This window comes from Pimephales promelas, chromosome 4, assembly GCF_988280905.1.
Source record: "Pimephales promelas chromosome 4, fPimPro1.hap1.1, whole genome shotgun sequence".
Lineage (NCBI taxonomy): Eukaryota > Metazoa > Chordata > Actinopteri > Cypriniformes > Leuciscidae > Pimephales > Pimephales promelas.
In genome coordinates this window covers 35,638,776-35,659,432 of record NC_142772.1, presented here as the reverse complement: position 1 = coordinate 35,659,432, position 20,657 = coordinate 35,638,776, and the positions used below count along the sequence as shown (strand labels likewise).

Below are 20,657 nucleotides of genomic sequence, written 5' to 3'. Positions count from 1 at the left end.
TGTAGTCTTTGCATTTTGCTTTCATTGTTCCCTAATCTTTAAGTGGTTTATATTGTGTATTTCAAAAGGAGTATTTGCTTGAAACTCTTTGGTTTGGTTTAACAAACATATAAACGATTTGAAAAGTATACTGACAACGTATTTGACATTTGTGTAGGATTCTTTAATGCTTGGAAAAACGTTACATTCGTTACCCGCAGCACACGCCCCTTTTTCATTCCCTTGCTACAAAGTACCACAATAGACGACCAATCAGCGCCGTGTTTTACAGATCTAGACCAATCACAGTGCGAGATTTCGCTGTTCCGCTTTCCCTGAAATTCTTTGCTGATCCGACTTGAGACTGAGATAATTCAAGATGGCTGTCTCAGGTGAGTATTTACTCTGAAGCAAAAATGCAATGAGAGTCTCGCTAACGGGCTGTGTCGTTTGCAGAAATATTACTCGCGGGTGTAAGTCGCTGTATTTCTCAGCGCCGTGGCCGGAAATGTAAGATTAAGACTTATTTAGTTTTTAAACTTTGAAACAGCATTAGCCACAGTAGCTAGCTAGCAGCTAGTCGTCTAACGTTAATCCCTTTCCGCCTCATGAAAACATCATTCCCTCTTTCGCCAGTAAAAAAAGGCACCTGACAAGACTCAAGGGTTTATATTTTGCCAAAATACTTCTGTACGAAAGTCATACTATTGACGAATATCTTGATAGATTGAGCAAGCTAAGAAGAGTTCATGGCCTGTGTTGTAGAAAGAGAGCAGAGCAAATGATTAGGCACATCACTCCTAACTAAACCCAGCCAACTCATCTTTACTGTTGGCTGTTTCACATTTCTGTGGTTACACTGTCAGGAGTGTTTGTGTAAAACATCTTAAATCATTCTCTATAACCTCTTGCTGTTAGACTGCAGGCTGCAGCATAAACTGTTGGGGTGTTACTTGTTACTTTGCCTTTTAACATTTAAGTTATTTAGTGGTATGGATTATTTAATGCTTCCTCAATGTTGTGGATATTATTGAAACAATATGGCTGGCTGGTATAAACCGCATTCGAACTGGAATCAGTGTGGGATGTAAGATATGCATTTGGAAATGTAGTGCATGCTCGTCTGCTTGCTGTATTTTTTTTTCAAGTTTTAAACAAGTGCAGTAGTATTTTCCATTATAGGCTACACAATACTTGTCGTTTAAGGCTGTGACTACATAAATTAACATAGAGCGTTAAATCTGAAGTAGGGCTACTTGTTTCTACCTGTCTGGGTTAAATGGCTTCATTTCAGAGTTTGATAGCCTTAAGACTTAAATAATAGACTTTAATTATAGACCAAAATGTTAAAAGCAGTTAGACATTGGATTCTTTATTTGGGGCATTTCCTTCTACATCTGTTTCAGATTGGTTTTATAATACTTAAAAGACCAGGGTTAAAAATCAATTCAATTAAAATTTATTTGTATAGTGCTTTTCACAAAACATATTGTTTCAAAGCAGCTTTACAGAAAGTGCATTTCAGAAATGTACAGAAAAAAATAGAGTTAGTTAATCATGTATTAATTTAGGGCATAACATTGCCAGCGTTAAGTCGTCTCTTCACAAGCGTTTAGTCATCTCATCACAGGTGTTGGGGCATCTGAAGCCTCCGTGAGAGGCTGGATACAAATTGGAGCTGACGAACACTATTTACCTCCTAAAAAGCAGATGAGAAATAATTAGCATTGCTGCTGTTCATAATATTGCATTCGATCTGATTCAACAATAGAATAAAAGGTAAGCATTATGTGAATGCTCGGCTAAAGAGTTGCGTCTTTAATCTAGTTTTAAACTGGGACAGCGAGTCTGAGCCTCGAACAATATCAGGAAGGCTATTCCAGAGTTTAGGAGCTAAATGTGAGAACGCACTCCCTCCTTTAGTGGACTTGGATATCCTAGGATTGACCAGAAGCCTCGAATTTAGTGATCTTAAAGAATGCGAATGGTTTGTAAGGCGATAGAAGGTTTTAGGGCTTTATAGGTCAGTAGTAATTGATGCGGAACTTAATAGGTAACCAGTGTAGAGATAATAAAATTGGTGTTATGATCATATTTTCTTGATCTAGTAAGAACTCTAGAACTCACTAACTGTAGCTTGTTTATTGAGGTTGCAGGACAACCAGCTAATAAAGCATTACAGTAATCTAGTCTCGATGTCATGAATTCATGACCTAACTTTTCTGCATCAGAAATAGATAGCATGTTGCGTAGCTTAGCAATGTTTCTAAGGTGGAAAAAGGCTGTTCTTGTAACATATAAATTATGATTTTCGAATGACAAGTTGCGGTGTATTATAACACTCCGGTCTTTTACTGTAGTGGATAAAGTAACAGGACATCCTTCTAAATTAAAATTGTAGTGTAAGAGGTTTTGTGTGTAGCTTTTTGGACCAATAAGTAATACCTCCGTTTTATCTGAAGTTAATTGCAGGAAATGACGCATCATCCAGCATTTTATATATTTAAGACACTCTGTCAATTTAGATAAGTTAGTGTTTTCATCTGGTCGTGATGAAATATATGATTGAGTGTCATCAGCATAACAGTGGAAATTAATTCCATGTATATATTGAGAATAGCAGAGGGCCTAACACCGGTACTTGTGGCACTCCATAGACTACTGACGTTATCTTTGATTTTTCCCCATTTAAACAGACAAAATGTTAATGGTCCGATATCTACGATCTAAACCAGCTTAATGCCTGTTCCTGAACACCATTGTAGTTTTGTAGTCGATCCAAGAGTATTTTATGATCTATAGTGTCGAACGCAGCGCTAAGATCGAGTAGAACTAGTATTAAGATACAGCCTTGGTCGGAAGCTAAAAGTAAATCATTTGCAATTTTCACTAGCGCAGTTTCTGTGCTATGATGTGGTCTGAATCTACTGAAATATTTCATGGATATCATTTTCTTGCAAGAAAGAGCACAATTGAGCAGACACAAGTATTTTCTAGTATTTTAGACATTAATGGAGGATTTGAAATGGGTCTGTAATTTGCTAGGTTATTTGGATCTAATTGTGGTTTCTTAATGAGAGGTTTTATTACTGCCTGCTTGAAAATTCTTGGAACATGACCTAAAAATAAATAACATTGAGAAGAGGCTCTTCCACTACAGGTAACACTACTTTCAGTAGTTTAGTGGGTATTGGATCTAATAAACATGTTGTTGGTTTAGATTTAGTTCTTCCTGACCTGTCATATAGTTGTAAAGTGGTGTAGTTGTTGGACTTAGGCTATAAAACAAGTCTAAGAATTTATTTAGGCACTGAAGGTCCACTGACATGACCGAGTTAACAGTTTGCTTCTTCTCAGCTCAATGTAATCACAAATTGAGATGCCTGCAGAGCTTTTGTGCTTAATTTTGCATTTGGAATTCAATTGTCTACCTGTTCAAAATGCTCATTAACAACACCCTCATGTTGTTCCACTTTTGTTCATCTTCAGAACAAAAATGAAGATCTTTTTGATTAAATTTGACAGCTTTCGGCCCTTCCATTGAACTACCACTTTGAATCTTCCAAAAGTTCATAAAGAGATTGTAAAACTGATGAATTGTGCGGTTTAGTCCAAATTTTCTGTGGAGACATGATCGCTTTATATGATGAAGAACAGATTAAATTAAAGGCTTTTATTCACAGAAATATTGATCAGTGAATAAACAGAAGCTCAAACAAACCTGCTTGATGCGTGAGAAAATAAACCTTATTGGCTCTTGCAAAAACTCAAACGTGCTGCAAAACACTTGAGAATGAACTTCATTGGGTCCTGCACATCAAGCTAACATGTTTGAGTTTCTGTTTACCTCAAATGATGTGTGATGATCAATTTATGTGTGAATAAAAGTCTAAATTCAACCTGTTTATCAGATAAAGCAATTGTGTCTCTTCAGAAAATTTGGATAACACCATTTATATGGGGTGGTTGATTTTTAGTAGTTTAGTAGTAGGCCTGAGTTAACTTTAGTAGGCCTAAGTGTGTAATGTTGCTGTTTAAGCACAAACACCATCTGTAAAGTTACGCAAAAAGGATATTTACTTTTCACACTCACACCCTTCAGTGTTCTGACTGGAACCATAAAGAACTTTCTTTTAAAGCAACTGTGCAAAAAATAGCAGAAATGATTTTTCCAGCTGCCTGTGCTAAGACTTTTAAAAATAAATTTTCTTGTCATCATTCATATAACTATAACTGTGAAATGGATTTTGACACTTAACACACTGTTATCCATCCCAGGCTCCAGATGAGGGCTTTCTCCTGCTTTGCCCTTGTTGTATAAATCTTGTGTCAGTGCTGCCAGTCCCTCACTGCCCCTTTGGAGACACCATGTCCAACACCTCCTCCTGTTCCTCCTCTGGGGAAACCAGCCCGGATGACACGCCCCGAGGTGGGGGCACCATCCGTGTCTACCTCCCTAACAAGCAGCGGACAGTGGTGAGGATTCATTCACTGCAGTCTGTTTTGTTTAAAATGCCATTTATTGATCTTCATAAAGATTCGAAATAGCTAACATAGCCTGCATATGTATACATGTCATGTGTATTGGTAATTAAAGGTTGTGTGTTTGTGATGATACGATGATGGCACAATGTGGTCATGTGTTCAGGTAAATGTTCGGCCTGGGCAAACTGTCTATGATAGTCTAGATAAAGCCCTAAAAGTCAGAGGTCTAAGCCAGGATTGTTGTGCTGTCTTTCGCCTTCTTGAAGGGTAGGTGTCTCTAAGAAATTGGCCTTAAAATGAAACAATGTTTCTCCTTGGTGAACTTTATATTCAATTGTTGTTCTTTTTTTATCAGCCGGAAGAGACTTACAGAATGGGACACTGACATCACACCCCTTGTAGGGGAAGAGCTTCTGGTAGAAGTGCTGGATGATGTTCCCCTTACCATGCACAACTTTGTAAGTGTACTTGCGCAACAAACTCAGTAAGGCTAGGTTCTCATTTTTAGGCCCTTACAAGTTTGTTTTGGTACTGTGCATGTTCTAGAAAATAATTGAGATTGGTGCAAAAAAGTATGTTGGATAATTATGATAATGATTACTTGAGCACAGTTCTGTGCAGCAATTCTGATTTAAGTTTAAAACTACTAAAGCTTGGATTAAATTAGACACTATTTTTTATTTATTGATTTATACATTTTATTTTGCACCACAGCTCTGACATTCTAATTTCTATAAAATTACTTTGAATAATTAATTTCACATTGGCATTATTTTATGATAAACTCTTCAGTGTCACATGATCCTTCAGAAATCATTCTAATATTCTGATTTGTTGCTCAAGAAACATTTCTTATTATCATTTGAAAACGGTTATGCTGCCTAATGAAAGTGTAGAAATTGATCCATTTTTTTCAGGATTGTTTAAATTGGAAGTTAAAAAAACAACACATTTTTGGTAACAATGTAAATATCACTTCTGATCATTTTAATAAATTCTACCTGTAGAAAAGTATTGAAAAAATTAGTACTGATCAGCGCTGAGCCAAAACTTAAAAAACAGTAGTGTATAAATGAACATTAAACTGTCAGTCAACATCACCCGTAAATCTTTTTCTTCGCAGGTACGCAAAACATTCTTTAAGTTAGCATACTGTGACTTCTGCCACAAGTTCTTGTTCAACGGCTTCAGGTGTCAGACATGTGGTTATAAATTTCACCAGCACTGTAGCAGTAAAGTCCCTACGGTATGTGTGGACATGGACACCATGACAAAACGGTATGTTCCACATTCAATTTTCTTACGTTGTTTATATGCGCTTGTCATCATTTTTGTCACTCATCTGGTGTTCTGTTTCTGTCAGGTGTCTTCCTAATACAGAAGAATGCCCATCGATATTGATATATCCGGCCACTAATTCCATATCACAGAGCGACTTACCTTTAACTTCAGATTCTCATGGGTACATTTGAGCTTCACCTCTAAATACATGTATCCCTTTATCCCCAATGGAAATGTAGCACTGACATATCCTCATTATGTTTGACCCTTTTTAGAAGGGATTTGCTGTCGTCAGGGTCAAGCTTCCATTTGATCATGTGTGGAGAGGACGGTCAGTCTCTTCAGAGGCATCGCTCCACATCAACCCCCAACGTCCACATGGTTAGCACGCTGGAGCCTGGCGCTGCTAGCCTCTTGGAGGTTAGAGACTGGACTGAAGGCTCATCAAGTCCACATACATCTCCTTATGTTGCCTCATTTTTTGTTCTAAAGGAACAGTTCACCCACAAATGAAGTCACCCTCATTACTCTAAAATGTTCTTTCTTCCATTGAACCCAAATGTTCACGCTGCTCTTTTTCATGCTTTGAAAATGGCTGTCAAGGCCCAAAAGTACAACAATGGCAACAAAAAAAACCCCATTAAAATAGTTTGTATGAGTAAAAGCTGCTACACTTCTCCTTGTGTGTTGTATGGAAGAAAGCTTAGTCATGCAGGCTTAAAATTTTAAGAGTGTGAGTAAATACATTTTGGGTGAACTGCCCCTGTACTAGAGTATTAACTTTGCTAGATATCAAATATTAAGAAATATGTCTTCACAAAATATGACTATGGAGGCTCTGCATGCCTCCTTGATCATCTCTCCTCCATTGCATGTATTTATTCATTTTTTCCCCCACTCTCATTCAGGAGTCATTCAAAATCAACCCAATGGGTGAGTAGTTTTTTTTCTCATTGTTTTTTCAGTTTTATTGCCCATCACTCACATGAGCACATTTCTTTTTTTTCCACATACTCACTTTTTTTTTTTGTTTCTTCTGCCGTCACTGATTTGAATGACGCATCTAACTGCACCTCTTTGTGTATTTATGAACTGGACCTCATATTCTAGTATTGTGCACAGGGCAAGAGTCCTCTCCTAAGCCTTCCACTAGCCCACCCCACCTAGGGTCACCAGGAAGAAGACCCCACAAATCCCCTTCTGAGCCCAAGGAGCGAAAGCAATCCTCATCTGATGATAAAAAGAAAGTGGTGGGTGTGTGTTTTATTTGATGGGAAGCCCAAATGATTCAGATTCATTACAATCTGTGTTTTTGTTTTGTTGGTGGTTTTTAGCACCGGGGAGGTTACAGAGACTCCAGTTACTACTGGGAGGTGCACTCACGGGAGGTGTCCATGTTAAAGAGGATTGGAGCAGGTTCTTTTGGGACCGTCTATAAAGGCAAGTGGCATGGAGACGTGGCTATCAAGATTCTTAAAGTGACAGAGCCCACGCCGGAGCAGCTACAGGCCTTTAAGAATGAGATGCAGGTTTTACGGTGAGTGATCTGTATGATCATATATGAAGGGGATCAAAGCCTATTCTGCTTCACTAACACATTTATCTTAAGTGCAAATAATCAGACGTCTTATTTCTGTTAGATATGACAAATTTGACTTTCTCGCTCCTCAGAAAAACACGCCACGTCAACATTCTGCTGTTCATGGGCTTCATGACGAAGCCAAATTTTGCCATTATCACACAGTGGTGTGAAGGCAGCAGCCTGTACCGCCACCTGCATGTTACTGAGACCAAGTTTGACACCATGCGCCGTATTGATGTTGCTCGCCAGACTGCTCAGGGCATGGAGTAAGAATTATTATTATTATTATTATTATTTAAGTTGACAGGTTAGCTCCTATCCTACATGTAGTGTATTTGCAGTGCCAATTATATGGTGTTTATATAACAAGACTTTATGAAATGTTAATGTACACTACTGTTTAAAAGTTTGGGGTCAGTAGGGTTTTTTAAAATAAGAAAATACTTTTGTTCAGCAAGGATGCATTCAATTTATATTTTTAAATGTGACATAGCATTTATTTTAAATGGAAATCTTGTTCCTTTTAACCAAGAATCCTGATTCCACTGAACTATATTATTATTAATGTTAAAAGCAGTTGTGCTGCTTTATAAGAAATGTTTCTTGAGCAGCAAATCAGCATATAATGATTTCTAAAGTATCATATGACACTAAAGACTATGTAGTTAGTGATGATACTGAAAATTCAGCTTTGCCATCAAGAAATGTTCAAATGAAATATATTAGATAATATAAAATACATATTGAAATAGGAAACGATTATTTTAAATTGTAATATTTCACAATATTACTGTTTTCACCGTATTTTTGATTAAATACATGTAGCCTTGTTGAGAATAAGAGACTTTTATAAACATTTAAAAAATCTTACCAACCAACTTTTGAATGCTATTTAAAATTGATAATTATCTTACAATCTTTTTAATTTGAACTTTTGATTAACAAAGAATACCTGCAACTTCTCACTCTAAAATATAACACACTTGATGCACTCTTTGTTCTGCTCTGAGTCACTGGACACACTCGTACTGGAAAACAGCACAAAAGTCCACTTAAATCCACGAGTGATAAATGACTGTACTGTCTATTAGTGAAGCTTGGCTGTACGGAATGTAGGTTGAGGTACTGGAAAGTTAATTATTTTTTTTGTACATAATTTGGTGCTTTACTTTACCTTTCTTTCCTTGACAGTTATCTTCACGCCAAGAATATCATTCATCGGGACTTGAAATCTAATAGTATCCTTTCTGTAATGTATTGGCAGTGGGTTCTTGCCTGTATTGTTTGTGAGAGAGATCTGTTGCAGGATGCATCAGATTCAGGCAATTTTCCAGTAGCACCTCATTGCAGTACGCAAGATCCAGGGGGCGGAGTTGGATCCAGATCTAAGGGGTTGAGATGGGTAGGATTAGGAGTGAGGTTAGAGATCAGGGGGTGGAGATGGGTAGGATTAGGTATATGTAAGGTGGGAGGAGTTGGATCTGGATCTAACTCCTCCCCCTGGATTTCATGTTCTGCAGTGAGGACCATCTCCAATTTTCTGCCAGTAGATGGCATCTCTGTTGCATCCTATCATCTCCTAGTTAGATTGTCAAGCTGCTGTCTGTCATAAAATACTTGTAAAGAAAGAATTGTCTCATTTACCAAAATTATTTTAGGCATAAGAGTTTACACTCACTGTTACAATACATTCAATATCTTCTCATGCATGTTTTAACATTTCTGCTCAAATTAATATAGGGCTTGTGGGTACTTAATAATAATGCAAATATAGCCAAACAACACTACTTTATACCGGCTAAGATTTATGATTTACTGGAATAAAAATGCTGATGCATTCTTCCTAGTGATGTTTTTTCTAATAATTGTAGTATTTACTCTCGTTCTGTGTACTGCATAATACGCCTGAGCTCATGTGTCAGATATCTTCCTGCACGAAGGCTGGACTGTAAAGATCGGTGACTTTGGCCTGGCCACGGTAAAGTCTCGCTGGAGTGGCTCTCAGCAGGTCGAACAGCCCAGTGGCTCCATCCTGTGGATGGTAAGAAATTGTGTCATCCAGAATCCTAAATTAGTTTACAGCTTATCTAAAGTACTTTAATCCTATATATGTTGTTGTGAAGTACAATTTACCACTTGCTGGTTTTTTTTAGGCCCCTGAAGTGATCAGAATGCAAGACACTAACCCATACACCTTCCAGTCTGATGTATATGGATATGGAGTGGTGCTCTATGAACTGATGTCTGGGACTTTGCCTTATTCAAATATCAACAACCGCGATCAGGTCAGACATGACACCATCACTTTAACAACTTGCAGTTATGTAGGAGGAATTTGTGTTTAGTTTCAGAATTAGAGGTTAATAAATTGTTCTTTTTAGGTTGAATTTACAGCCCAGAAACCTTCCGTTCAGACTGAAAATAGCAAAGATTCCAGCCAAAGTTATGAATTTATGGGCAAAATAGGAATATTGTCAATTATAGCAACTCACTATAGTATGGCTTTCGTCTTCCGTGGAAGTTGTTTTTGTGTTTGTTTGTTTTTTAACTATAAAATGCAGTGTTTTTGGTTATTCTCTTCCTGTAGATTATTTTCATGGTCGGTCGTGGGTACTTGTCTCCAGACCTCAGTAAATTGTCGAGTAACTGCCCTAAATCAATGAAGAGGCTCATCATCGACTGTCTGAAATTCAAACGGGATGAGCGGCCTCTTTTCCCACAGGTGAGAATAAACCAGAGCTCTTATCTCTGTCACACTGTGGATGGAATACTCCCAACACTGTGATGTCTGATAAAGCAACAGCCTCTCATGTTTCATTCCTGCTGTTCTTCAGATCTTGGTAGGGATCGAGCAGGTCCAGGATCTGTTGCCAAAAATCGAGCGGAGTGCCTCTGAGCCCTCTCTACACCGTGCTGTACACGCCGAGGACCTGAACCCACTTTTCCTGCACACCACGCGAGGCTTCCTGCCTCTGTTAGACTCTCAGAGATGATTCGCTCTTCTCCCATCATTCCCAGCATGGAATCCTGAGTTCCTCCCATTATTCCACACATTCCTGAGAGCACCCTAATTATTTAATTGGACCTACATATAGTCAAACACACACATCACGTTTATCAACTGATTCATGCTCCTGTTCTCCTCTTTTTTGGTTCCGGTTGCTCCTCTGTAAAGCTGCCTGTAGAGAATATCACATTCTATCTGGACCAGCTGCTTTCTAAAACTGAAGCAGGAAATAAACGTGCTCTCTTACTACACTTACTGGATTTTAAAATCCACACATCATATCGTCAATGTATCGGCACAATCTTAATATAGCCTCCTTTTTTGAGGTATATTTCTAAATGTGTTATGGTGGCTTACACATTACTTTTTTCTACTTTGAGATTGAAAGTAGCGTTTTATTTTAATTTTTTTCTGCAGAACAAGCAAACCAGCATGGAGATTGTCTCTTTTTTTCTCTACCTGTTCTCCTAGCTTGAAGTTCATTGCCCAGCGATAGCACACGGTGATGGCTCCATTCATCTACATCAGTCACAGAGACTCTGCTCACACATCGTTTTGCAGGCAGTTGCTTTTAGTTCATGGTAACAATCTTGTGAGCTCATGGTCATAAACCAATTGTAATTTGTGCTGTCTTTTGATTCCGTTATTTTCCAGTTGGGAAATTTTATGGAAAATATTGCTTAAACTCTTATCTGGTGTCAGATTAGGTTGGATGTACATGTGACTTGTGACCTTAACAATTGTGCTGTGCATTTGTGATATTTAAAACATTTTTTTTTTTTTTTGGCTTTACATTTGGGCTGCTGCTGTATGTTGGTCAGCTTTAAATTTTGTAGCATAAGGACATTTCGAGAAAAAGGAACAAATCCTGTTGGTATGCTTAAAGCAGTTCACTTCCTGAAGTGACGGGGAAGGAAAAATAGATGATTTTTGTTGTTGTTGTTGCTTTGAAATGAGAACATTATGCTTTCTAGACTTATAAATTAATGATTGTTTGTTTTAAAATGTCGCATCTGAAAACTGAGTAACCGTTCACAAACGAAACTAAAAAGGCACATGATGACCATAAGCAGGACTGGTAAACTAGCACTTGACACTTCTTCCCAGTCCGACTTCACACATGGCGGCCGTTGTTAACCAAATGCCTTTGTTGCTTGTGGTGTTGGATGTTTGTATACAGTCACTTTCTCTGGGTTTCTGCTCTCCTGTGTGAACACAGTCTTAATTTTGCAGTCACTCAGCAGCTTACAGTTGATGTCCTCGAGCAGTCTTTGAATACATTTCTTAAATTAGGCTGCAAACTTAATGCCCGCTGCTGACCTCTGGTTAATCGACTCTGAATCTGACCAGTTTCAGTGTTGAGTGAGATGATCAAACTTAAGATGCTCTTTCGTTTCCACAGCCCCCGCTCTCTTAAGGGCTCTAGTAAGAGCAAAAGCATTTCTTTCAAATCGAATTTGTGGCAGCATGGGGTGAGGGAGTGCTTCTGGATGCTGTATTCTTATGGTTCATTGGTTCCTTTATTCACTAAACTCAAAAGCATGTCTTTTTGAAACAGTCTAGCTGTTTAATACCAATATTAAAGTTCATTTTCCTCCCATTCAGCTGGTTTCAATAGGACTGACTGAAACCTAAAATGGTGGGGCCTTATGTGATCTACATTTTCCATCTGCCCTTTTAATGGAGTCTTAATATATGTAACTTATTGTTTCATAACTGACACTTGTACTAAAGGCAGAGCTTTGGTTTTTATCTAGCAATATTCAAATGGGGCTGGGTTCCCCATTGAGCTGTACTCATTCCAAATATGATGCCTATGGAAGATTCATTGGGTGATTCTATACCGTTTGTTCATGAAAGATAGTTTCACATCCCCTCAATGACTATTGGAAAGGGGAACTTAATATGGTATAGATTTGACAAACCTGGCTCATATATATATATATATATATATATATATATATATATATATATATATATATATATATATATATATATATATATATATATATATTACTGGGTGTGTTGTGTGTAAAGTGTTTCTGGCCTCTTGTACATTGATGATGTGGTACTCTCCGAGTGTATAATTTTCCTAAGAAACCAGTGGTAATAATATTGTTCTAAAGGAGATTATTGAGTTGTCAAGCATTTGTAGATGGCACTATATGCTTTTCTCTAGTCATAACGGTTGAGAAAACAAGACTATCGGTTTATATTTGTACAGATATGGATGCACAGCTAGTTCTATTGCAATTTGTAATACATTTACCCCCTGGTTTCACAGACAAGGCTTAAGTCTAGTCCCAGACTAAAATGCATGTCTGAGCAGGTTTAACTGAAAGCAACTTGCACTGACATATCTTAAAATACTTCAGTGCCATTGTTTTGTTATAAGATTTGCACCAGGTCATAATTGAACTAAGGCCTAATCCTGGCTTAATCTAAGCCCTGTCTGTGGAACCAGGCTTTAAAGCTATAAACAAATTATAGGGCTTTAAAACTACAGCCTGGAAACCTCAATAGAATTAGACTCCCTCCAAATTTCAGCCTTACTCGTTCATTAGAACTGTAACTTCTACCATTGCCTTAATGGCTTTAACGTCCCTCTAGATACATGTGGGACAAATACACCCTCCCCCCTCCCATATCTTTCTAAGCACCTCAGTTGTTCAAAGCACACTTTTATAATTTCCATCAAGCCCAAAAGAAGATAATCAGTATGAGATCCAGGATCTACTTTTGCACATGAATGCAAAAGAGTGAAACTTAAGATCAACATACAAGCCACCATTTTTCAGAACACAAAATATAATGAAAGATCACTTTTTGTTTAAAGAAACTAGTTTTGCATATTTTAGGTGAACTGCAATAATGCGTGTATAGTTGAAGAGGTCTATGGGGTGTTTGCGAAAAATGGTGTATTCTGCCGTGTACAGTTACTTTTTTTTTTAAGAAAAAGATTAAATTGTATTTGTTTCTATTTTTTTGTGTGATGGTTCAAAAAGAACAAAATTATTTTAAAACATGTAAAGGAAATCTTAGTCTTTTTTTGTTTTTGTTTTTTTGGGTTTTAAATATTGTGGAGAGGATTTTGTTCTAAAAATAAAACCATTGAATTCTGATGTTTGGTTTTATGAAGTTTTTTTAACTGCTGTTGAAAACCCATTTCATATTTCATGAATTTGTATAGGCCATTTGGTGACCGAAACCATATTTCCAACTAAGCAACAAAGTAAATGTATAATAGTGTTCTGCGGAAGTGTTGATTTGCTACTGGTGGTACTTCCTCTTTCAACCACAACTATAATGCTAGTTTGTCTTTTTCAAAAAGGAAGAGAGAGCATTTTGATTGTTAAATTTTAATTTACATTAGTCTAAAGACAAAAAAAGTGAAGAAACAAAATTATGCTGTAGATCTGCATTACAACTAGTATAATTGTTAAATGATGAGAGAGCATATGTGGTTTCCACCGTGTATATTCTGGGAAATCAAATGGTTTAGTCATTGCCAAGTCAGAAAAGGAAGTGATCAGAAATAAATGATTTGCATTGTTCAGTACACAAAAACAATTATAGTCTAGAAATAATTATAGTACAAGAACATACTAGGTCAAACTCAACATTAATATTTTATGAGATTAAAATACTACATTAATTAATATTTAAAGACAAACAGAACTTGTATACAGTGTATGTCTGTGAGATGATTCATTATGGAAAAGCTCCCTTACATCATCATCATGAGTTGACATTCAAATGCAAGTGGGGGAATTCAGTGTTTAAATATTGAATTTCTGAATTTCCATTTAAGTTGTGGTCAAAGTAAAAATAATACTGCTGAAAGTAAAAAAAAAAAAAAAAAAAAGAAGAACCAGTTATGGTTCACATTCTGTCATCTTGTCTTTTCCCGGGTGTCTTGGGGCATTTGTAGGACAGTGATTATTAAGAACACAAACTGTGGAAGATCTACTATGGAAATGTTTTTTTTTTTTTTTGATCATTTGTATCCTAACCCGGATCGACTTATGTGGCAAAACAGGGTCATGGAGAAACACATAGCCAAGACCTACAAAAAGAGATTGATATGTATAGTCAATTGACGAAAATACAATAGCATTTGAAATGAAAATCAACCTCTAGTATTCCCCACACTGAGGTGACTAAATGACTTGACAAATATGGTCTTGTGGAAACCCGTACCTCAATGATGCAGACAACAATAACGCTAATCCCCGCACTCAAGAGGTTTTCGTCAAACGCCGCCTTCAGCTTGCTTAAACAACCCTAAACGCAACAAGACAATACATGAGACTGAATCAGATGTGTATGTTTTTGCTGTCCATCTCCATGACATATAGCTGATATAGAGTTTAATATGACTGCTGTATTACTTGAGGCCAGATGAGTGTTGTATTTCCAGGTATGTTGCATGAATCTGGTATGTTTTTCAACCAATCCGTCGAGTTGTAGATTCCACAGCACTGAAACTGTTATTAGAGGAAAAACAGTAATTTAAAACTGAATGAAATGTGTGGGGTTTGCCTGTAACAAACGGTCCCCCACCAACATTCTTCAAAATACTCGTGTTTTTTATGCCCATTTGATCTGAAACAGTATTCCAGTATGATTTAGATACTATTATAGTTTAATCTTAAAACGGAGATTTCGGAAGTTTTACCTTTCACTAAACATATTTAGATATACGGGATATCGCAATGGAAGACGATTTCGATAAATCTAAATATGTTTAGTGAAAGGTAAAACTTCCGAAATCCCCGTATAATGCGTGACGTGCGAGAGATCACTTCCGGCGTAAAGTCTGGAGACGGTTCAGTTGGACATCTGATGACGGCTGTTAACAAGAGGTAGCAAATAAATAAAAAAACTATATAAATACTGTTCGTTTTCTCACACCAACCGCTCGTTTCGTGTCTTAGGCCATCAATGTGTACCTACGTACATTCACGAGTCATTAAATCATGTTTAATTTTGACTTCTCATGCTCTTTGAGGTGAACCGAGGGAGGACCCCCCTTAACCTCCAGTGTATGACTGACGGACAACAACGGTTTGACCAAAAATGTCAAAATTGAAGATGCTGTGGAAACCATAGACAGGGTGGAAACAAAGACACCTACATCTTGGATGCCCTTGAGGTAAGCTAAAATATATCAAAAATTAATTTCAAAGTGAACTATCTTTTAACTAAATAAAAATGAGAAATGGTGCTTTGGCATCTAGCTGAGATAAATATTGATTTTATTTCAAGTAATGGAAATCTTTTTCTGGTTTTATAGTCCAGTTCATGTCCAACACTGAGCAGTAGTAATGATGATGCTTGGTTTAGTCTTTAGTCATCATCAGTGTTGCGGTGTAACTAGTTGTAACATGTCACGGCGTTGCGCAATTTAATTGCAAAATAAATGTAACTAATAAGTTACAGTTACTGAGAAAAAATGTGTTATTAAATTACAGCTACTTGTTAATGTTAACACTCACAAATACTTTATTAAAGTCATTTAAATAGTTACACTACGTATTACATTTTAAATGGGGTAACTTGTAATCTATTACATTTCCAAAGTAATCTACAGTAAACGGGCACTTACTGTTGTTTGCACTGTGTCCCAGTCATCGTTAACGACTGTGCCGTTTTTTCTTTTTTCTATGGATTTTTGTAAACCAATCTTAAGATCCTTATCAATGAACTCTATGACCTGCAAGTAAAAAAAGCAAGATCTGTTTCCTCGCATCTTTTCCTCGCATATGCTCTGCTTCCATATAGCTACAAATCATTTTCTTACCTGTTTCTCGTACATGAGCAGAACGCAAGCGGTGGCCAGTTCAGCCAGCATTAGAATGAACAACAGTATGAAGAACTAAACAAAACAAATGAGATGTTGAGTTTTATTAAAAGAATATAAAAAGAAAAACTATACGGACATCAGAGTAAGTGTAAGTGATCGATGAGACTCACAGATATTAGCAGACAGCGATTTTCTTTTAGGGATCCAAGAAAGCCCAGGAAGGAGACGCAGGTGATAATGATCCCAATGATGAAAAGACTGTTCGCTATGTTCATAGCCTCAAGGCTGGGAAGCATGGAAGAGAACCTGGAGGATGTCATCAAGTAGATGCCTATTCCAAAGACCGCAGCTCCACAGATCTGTAATGATAATGTTAACCCTCAATGGGACTAATTAAAAATACTTCATATTTTACATAGATTTAATACTAAATTCATTTCAGATATTTAGTTTTCTACACCTGACCTTTGACCCTTTCTTAAGGGCGCTGTAAGACTGTAAAAACTGATTTTTGATGAAGATTAACTGATGAAGATTTTCCTCTTTGTTCTAAGACATTTGATGGTTTACATTGATTATCTTTCAATTGTTTACGAAATTGTAAAAATCAAAATATATTTGATTATTCTAACAGACATTGACTTTATTTTCATTAGAGTTAAAAGGAATAGTCAAACATAGGGTACATGTAGATTTACTGATGCACAGATATCATTGAAAAACCTTTTCATTTATGGAGTCAGATCAAATAAAGTGTTAATACATAAGATAAAATGTATTGCATTTAATTAAAAATCCCTTGCCATGAGAAAAGACAGAACACGCGTGAGACCTTCACCTCTAATCGAATACTGCGGATCGAATTAGACGGCCTTACATCGCAATCACTTATTAGAGTAAATTATTTTTGATCAATTGTTTGAAACTTCATAAATATTCAAATGCATTTTCACAGTCTGAAAAGTAGAGAGAAAAGGTCTTAGTGTATCAAAACATTTTTTTAACATTCCATTTTTATCTTGAACATTAGTATAGTAGCCTATTTTAAACGCAATTTTCTTCGAGTCATTAATAAATGACGACGTCCCATTGAGTGTTAAACTAACAAAATCCTCATAAACACCTAGACAGCAAATTCTCTGTTATTCAGAGTTGAAGTAGCCTATCACCTAACTACCGAGCTTTTTCCACTGTGTCTTTTTAAACCTTGCTTTTAATGCCGGGAAAAGCAAAGTGAAATTTTTGGGTAATTATTTTGTAATTTTTGTAATTAACGGTAGCCAAAAGCCCAATAATGTGCTTGAGATCATTATTTCAACGTGTTGCGTGCTGTGAATGCATCTAATTATGCTACACAACTGTAGATTTGTTAAAGTTGTAGATTTAAAAATTATTTTGAAATTTTATTTCAATCATTGAAGCGGCTGAAAAAAAACCCCTCTGAATTACTTGTTTCTCCTTTGTCTGTTTTTTTTCCCATGATGGCGTGCCGTGCTTGACCATGTATTTACCTTATGAAAAAGCAACTTGTGGTGAATTTCACTTCATCATGTCGTTTTCTCTTTACCACATTATTACCACATGTATTATAATGATGGTTGTCAGTATATGTCAAAGGTATAAAACATATTTTAGTAGCACATGGGTCTCGCTAACTCAGTATAAAAAGGGCTGTTGAATTTACCGGTTACAAATGTATTTGTTTATAAATATTTTGTAAATTGAAGTTTTAAATCGTGAAATTTACGGGTTGTTTCCAAGTATTTTATTCTGTATAAACAACAGGACATTTTAATTTTACAGTGTATATAAATATTTTTTAATGTATGCTAAGGTTTGAGGCAAGAAAAAATGGCCTAACCCAGGAAATTGTTAACCCAGGGTTTAGAATGGCCCGAGATGAACTATTTTGTGCTAAAAGTATTTATATATATTATGATGTGACGGTCTGAAAATGGATACGTACAAAAAAGATGAAGTTCACCAGACACATGGTGTACTTCAGGCACTTCAGGCAAGACATCTTCCACTGCGTCGCTCAGTTCTGCAAGGTTATCAAACACACCGGACATGAGGTTAAACTATTATCCCACATGAAGTCCTTGTGTCCAAACAGCTTGCATCCAGAAAATAAAGTTCACTGACTCACTGAAAAAGTCAGAAGATGAATTTCCCATGAAACTACTAAATGGAGCCCCATATAATCTGACTGCTTGTGATGCATTTCCTGTGTTACTTCCTTCTCTAAACTAACTGCAGTTATTATTTTCATCAGTATAAAACCGATAAACAAATTTAAATGAACATGGACGGGACAGAAAAAATATTACCTGAAAAAACGATTTTTCTTTCAAATACAATTTTTAAACGGTTGTCGGGTAAACAAGAATTCATATATTCACAACTCAATTTATTAAGACATATATAAAATTAACCAAAATAAATTGGTTAAAATAAATAAATTTTGTAAGTTTAATGAAAATCTATTTATGTTGAAAGACATTATTAAAAAGACACAAAAGCAACAATGTGTGTGCTACTTACACAATATAGAATGAAAACAAATTTCAAGAAAATATAATAGATTTAATATTCTTACCCTTAATTTATTCCGTAAGTATGCTCCAAAGAATAATCCTCAATTAAAACAGTTGTACACTTGTACCCTTTCCGACTGTTGTTCAAGTCTGTTACTGGCAGCAGGAGAACAGCAGGTCTTACTTCCTCTCTCAATGACGCAGTGTCTAACAGTGCAGGGGTGTTGATGTAAAAAAAAACTAATGCAACAGAGAAAGAAAGAGGTCCTCCTAAGAAAAGTTCATGATTCACAGTCACTATACCACATGCCATATATGCATGTACCCAAAATATGTCTGTTTCAGAGAAGCATGAGAAAAACAACAACCTAACCTGTTCTATTTTCGTGCAAGGCTTCATGCTGAAACCACACTAATAAAAGGACACACATACAAATGTGTACTTTTAATGTGTACAAATACAAACGTGTACTTAGAGCTTTTTAATGAGATGCAGACATTTTTCCAAGGCATTTATCTCTCTCTTTATAATTTATTTATTTTAGGGTAACTAACTAAACCCTAAAACAACTTTTTTTTTAGTTAATGATCTGGAAGACTGGGGCTTTATTAATGCTGTTCATTGATTCAAGTAATTTTTTTGACATTTGGGTAAAGTTTTTTAATTCTACAATAAATGGTGTAAAAATGTCTGAGTGCTGCCCTCTTCAGGTTGAGCGGTGGCTATTGCAGTTGAATTTTCCAATTGGAAGTTGTGGTGCCCTGTGACATACGAGGGTACCGGCTAACCACGCCTTTGCCTATAGAGAAGGCTTGTTTGAGATGCGCCTTGCCTCGCATGAAATGTATTCGAGAGTAGGCGACTACAGTGAGAGGAGGAGTGAAAAAGTGCAGGCAGGACGGATAGATCTCGCTTCTCGCAGTGGATCAGACTCCTGTGAGATCAAAGACTGATATTGCGGGATTCATGGGATTCATGCCTGTGCACGGTGTTGCTAATAAACTGGGTGTAATTAAAGTTCTGTTGCTTTTATATGAAAATAAATATAATGAACAATACACCCAAAGTACTTGTTATTTAATTACATTTCAAATATGTGTTTATCAATATTTTTTTCTTTAATACAGACATGTATATATATATATATATATATATTGTTTTAATAAAAATTATATCACATAACGCATATCGCACTGTCAGGGAGTTTATTTACACATAACATACGTACACATAAAGCATAATATCATAGTTTTAAAATCAAACATTTTAAAAGAGAACAATACATAATGGTTGTTTAAACCAATGAGCATTAAGCTCTCTCGTCAGCAAGTCGGTTTCCCATCATGGTTTTTATTGCATGGTTTTTACGTGTCGGATTCTGCTTAGGCGCACAGTTGGTCTCCGCCGACTGCGATAAAAACAGTCGGTGGAGACCAACTGTGCGCCTCAGCAGAATCCGACACGTCCGCCTTGCAGTAATGAGAGTTTTTTGACATACGTCATTTTGACATCAAAGCAAGGCGGCCCGCACTCGGACACATTTCTAACCAGCATGCATCTCGCGTTGATCACCGATGATCGTTTCTGCGCAGATTTTGCTCATCTAAAACAAGCCTATTACGTCAGTTGGGACATACATAGGAACTCCTCCCTTCTCCACTTTTGCTGAAATCTTATGGGCTTACACGCCAGCTGGCCAATTGTTATGAAGCATGCAAATACTGACAGGATCGCGGTCAGTATAAAATGCATGGGTGCGACAATTGGATCAAAATCACGACTATACACTAGCATAGCCGATCAAACAGCGACCACGGCGAGTAGTCATAGTAGTTTCGTATTAACGCATAAACGACTTGTTAACATGTAAATTCCGTGTTATGATGTAATGGGCTATATGCACGCATAAGTTCCGCATTTGACGCAAGGATGCTCGTCCATTTCCGGTTGTGGAGATTAAAGCGGAGGAAAACCGAGGA

The 20,657-nt window shown here is 36.7% G+C and overlaps 2 protein-coding genes across 4 annotated transcripts; one reads left to right on the top strand and one right to left on the bottom strand.

The window, feature by feature from the left end:
- Positions 1-255: 255 nt before the first annotated feature.
- Positions 256-10,585, top strand: araf (A-Raf proto-oncogene, serine/threonine kinase). Of its 3 annotated transcripts, none has more exons than XM_039659669.2 (16): positions 256-371; positions 4,258-4,455; positions 4,628-4,731; positions 4,820-4,922; positions 5,588-5,742; positions 5,828-5,926; positions 6,021-6,165; positions 6,654-6,678; positions 6,868-6,995; positions 7,080-7,282; positions 7,417-7,593; positions 8,519-8,565; positions 9,250-9,368; positions 9,481-9,612; positions 9,915-10,049; positions 10,162-10,585. In XM_039659669.2, exons 2-16 carry the CDS (start codon positions 4,348-4,350, stop codon positions 10,318-10,320), a joined length of 1,839 nt encoding a protein of 612 aa, XP_039515603.1. In that variant the 5' UTR covers positions 256-371; positions 4,258-4,347; the 3' UTR covers positions 10,321-10,585. The 3 variants fall into 3 exon arrangements, with proteins under 3 accessions (XP_039515603.1, XP_039515602.1, XP_088986491.1); XM_039659668.2 differs by having other exon boundaries at positions 6,856-6,995; XM_089130365.1 differs by lacking the exon at positions 256-371 and adding an exon at positions 466-489 and having other exon boundaries at positions 6,856-6,995.
- Positions 10,586-14,246: 3,661 nt separating this feature from the next.
- Positions 14,247-18,864, bottom strand: LOC120470204 (leukocyte surface antigen CD53). The gene is made up of 8 exons (XM_039659671.2): positions 18,740-18,864; positions 18,107-18,184; positions 16,311-16,499; positions 16,138-16,212; positions 15,943-16,050; positions 14,726-14,821; positions 14,535-14,618; positions 14,247-14,400 (listed from the first exon to the last, which is right to left on the bottom strand). Exons 2-8 carry the CDS (start codon positions 18,161-18,163, stop codon positions 14,332-14,334), a joined length of 678 nt encoding a protein of 225 aa, XP_039515605.2. The 5' UTR covers positions 18,164-18,184; positions 18,740-18,864; the 3' UTR covers positions 14,247-14,331.
- Positions 18,865-20,657: the final 1,793 nt, after the last annotated feature.

Coding starts and splice junctions, on each gene's coding strand:
- araf (XM_039659668.2), top strand. CDS start 4,348: ATGTCCAACACCTCCTCCTGTTCCTCCTCTGGGGAAACCAGCCCGGAT. Junction 4,732..4,819: donor GTCTTTCGCCTTCTTGAAGG/GTAGGTGTCTCT, acceptor TTTTTTTATCAG/CCGGAAGAGACTTACAGAAT. Junction 7,594..8,518: donor CAGACTGCTCAGGGCATGGA/GTAAGAATTATT, acceptor TTTCCTTGACAG/TTATCTTCACGCCAAGAATA.
- LOC120470204 (XM_039659671.2), bottom strand. CDS start 18,163: ATGTCTTGCCTGAAGTGCCTGAAGTACACCATGTGTCTGGTGAACTTC. Junction 16,213..16,310: donor ATCGCTGTCTGCTAATATCT/GTGAGTCTCATC, acceptor TGTTTTGTTTAG/TTCTTCATACTGTTGTTCAT. Junction 14,401..14,534: donor TTGTTGTCTGCATCATTGAG/GTACGGGTTTCC, acceptor CTCTTTTTGTAG/GTCTTGGCTATGTGTTTCTC.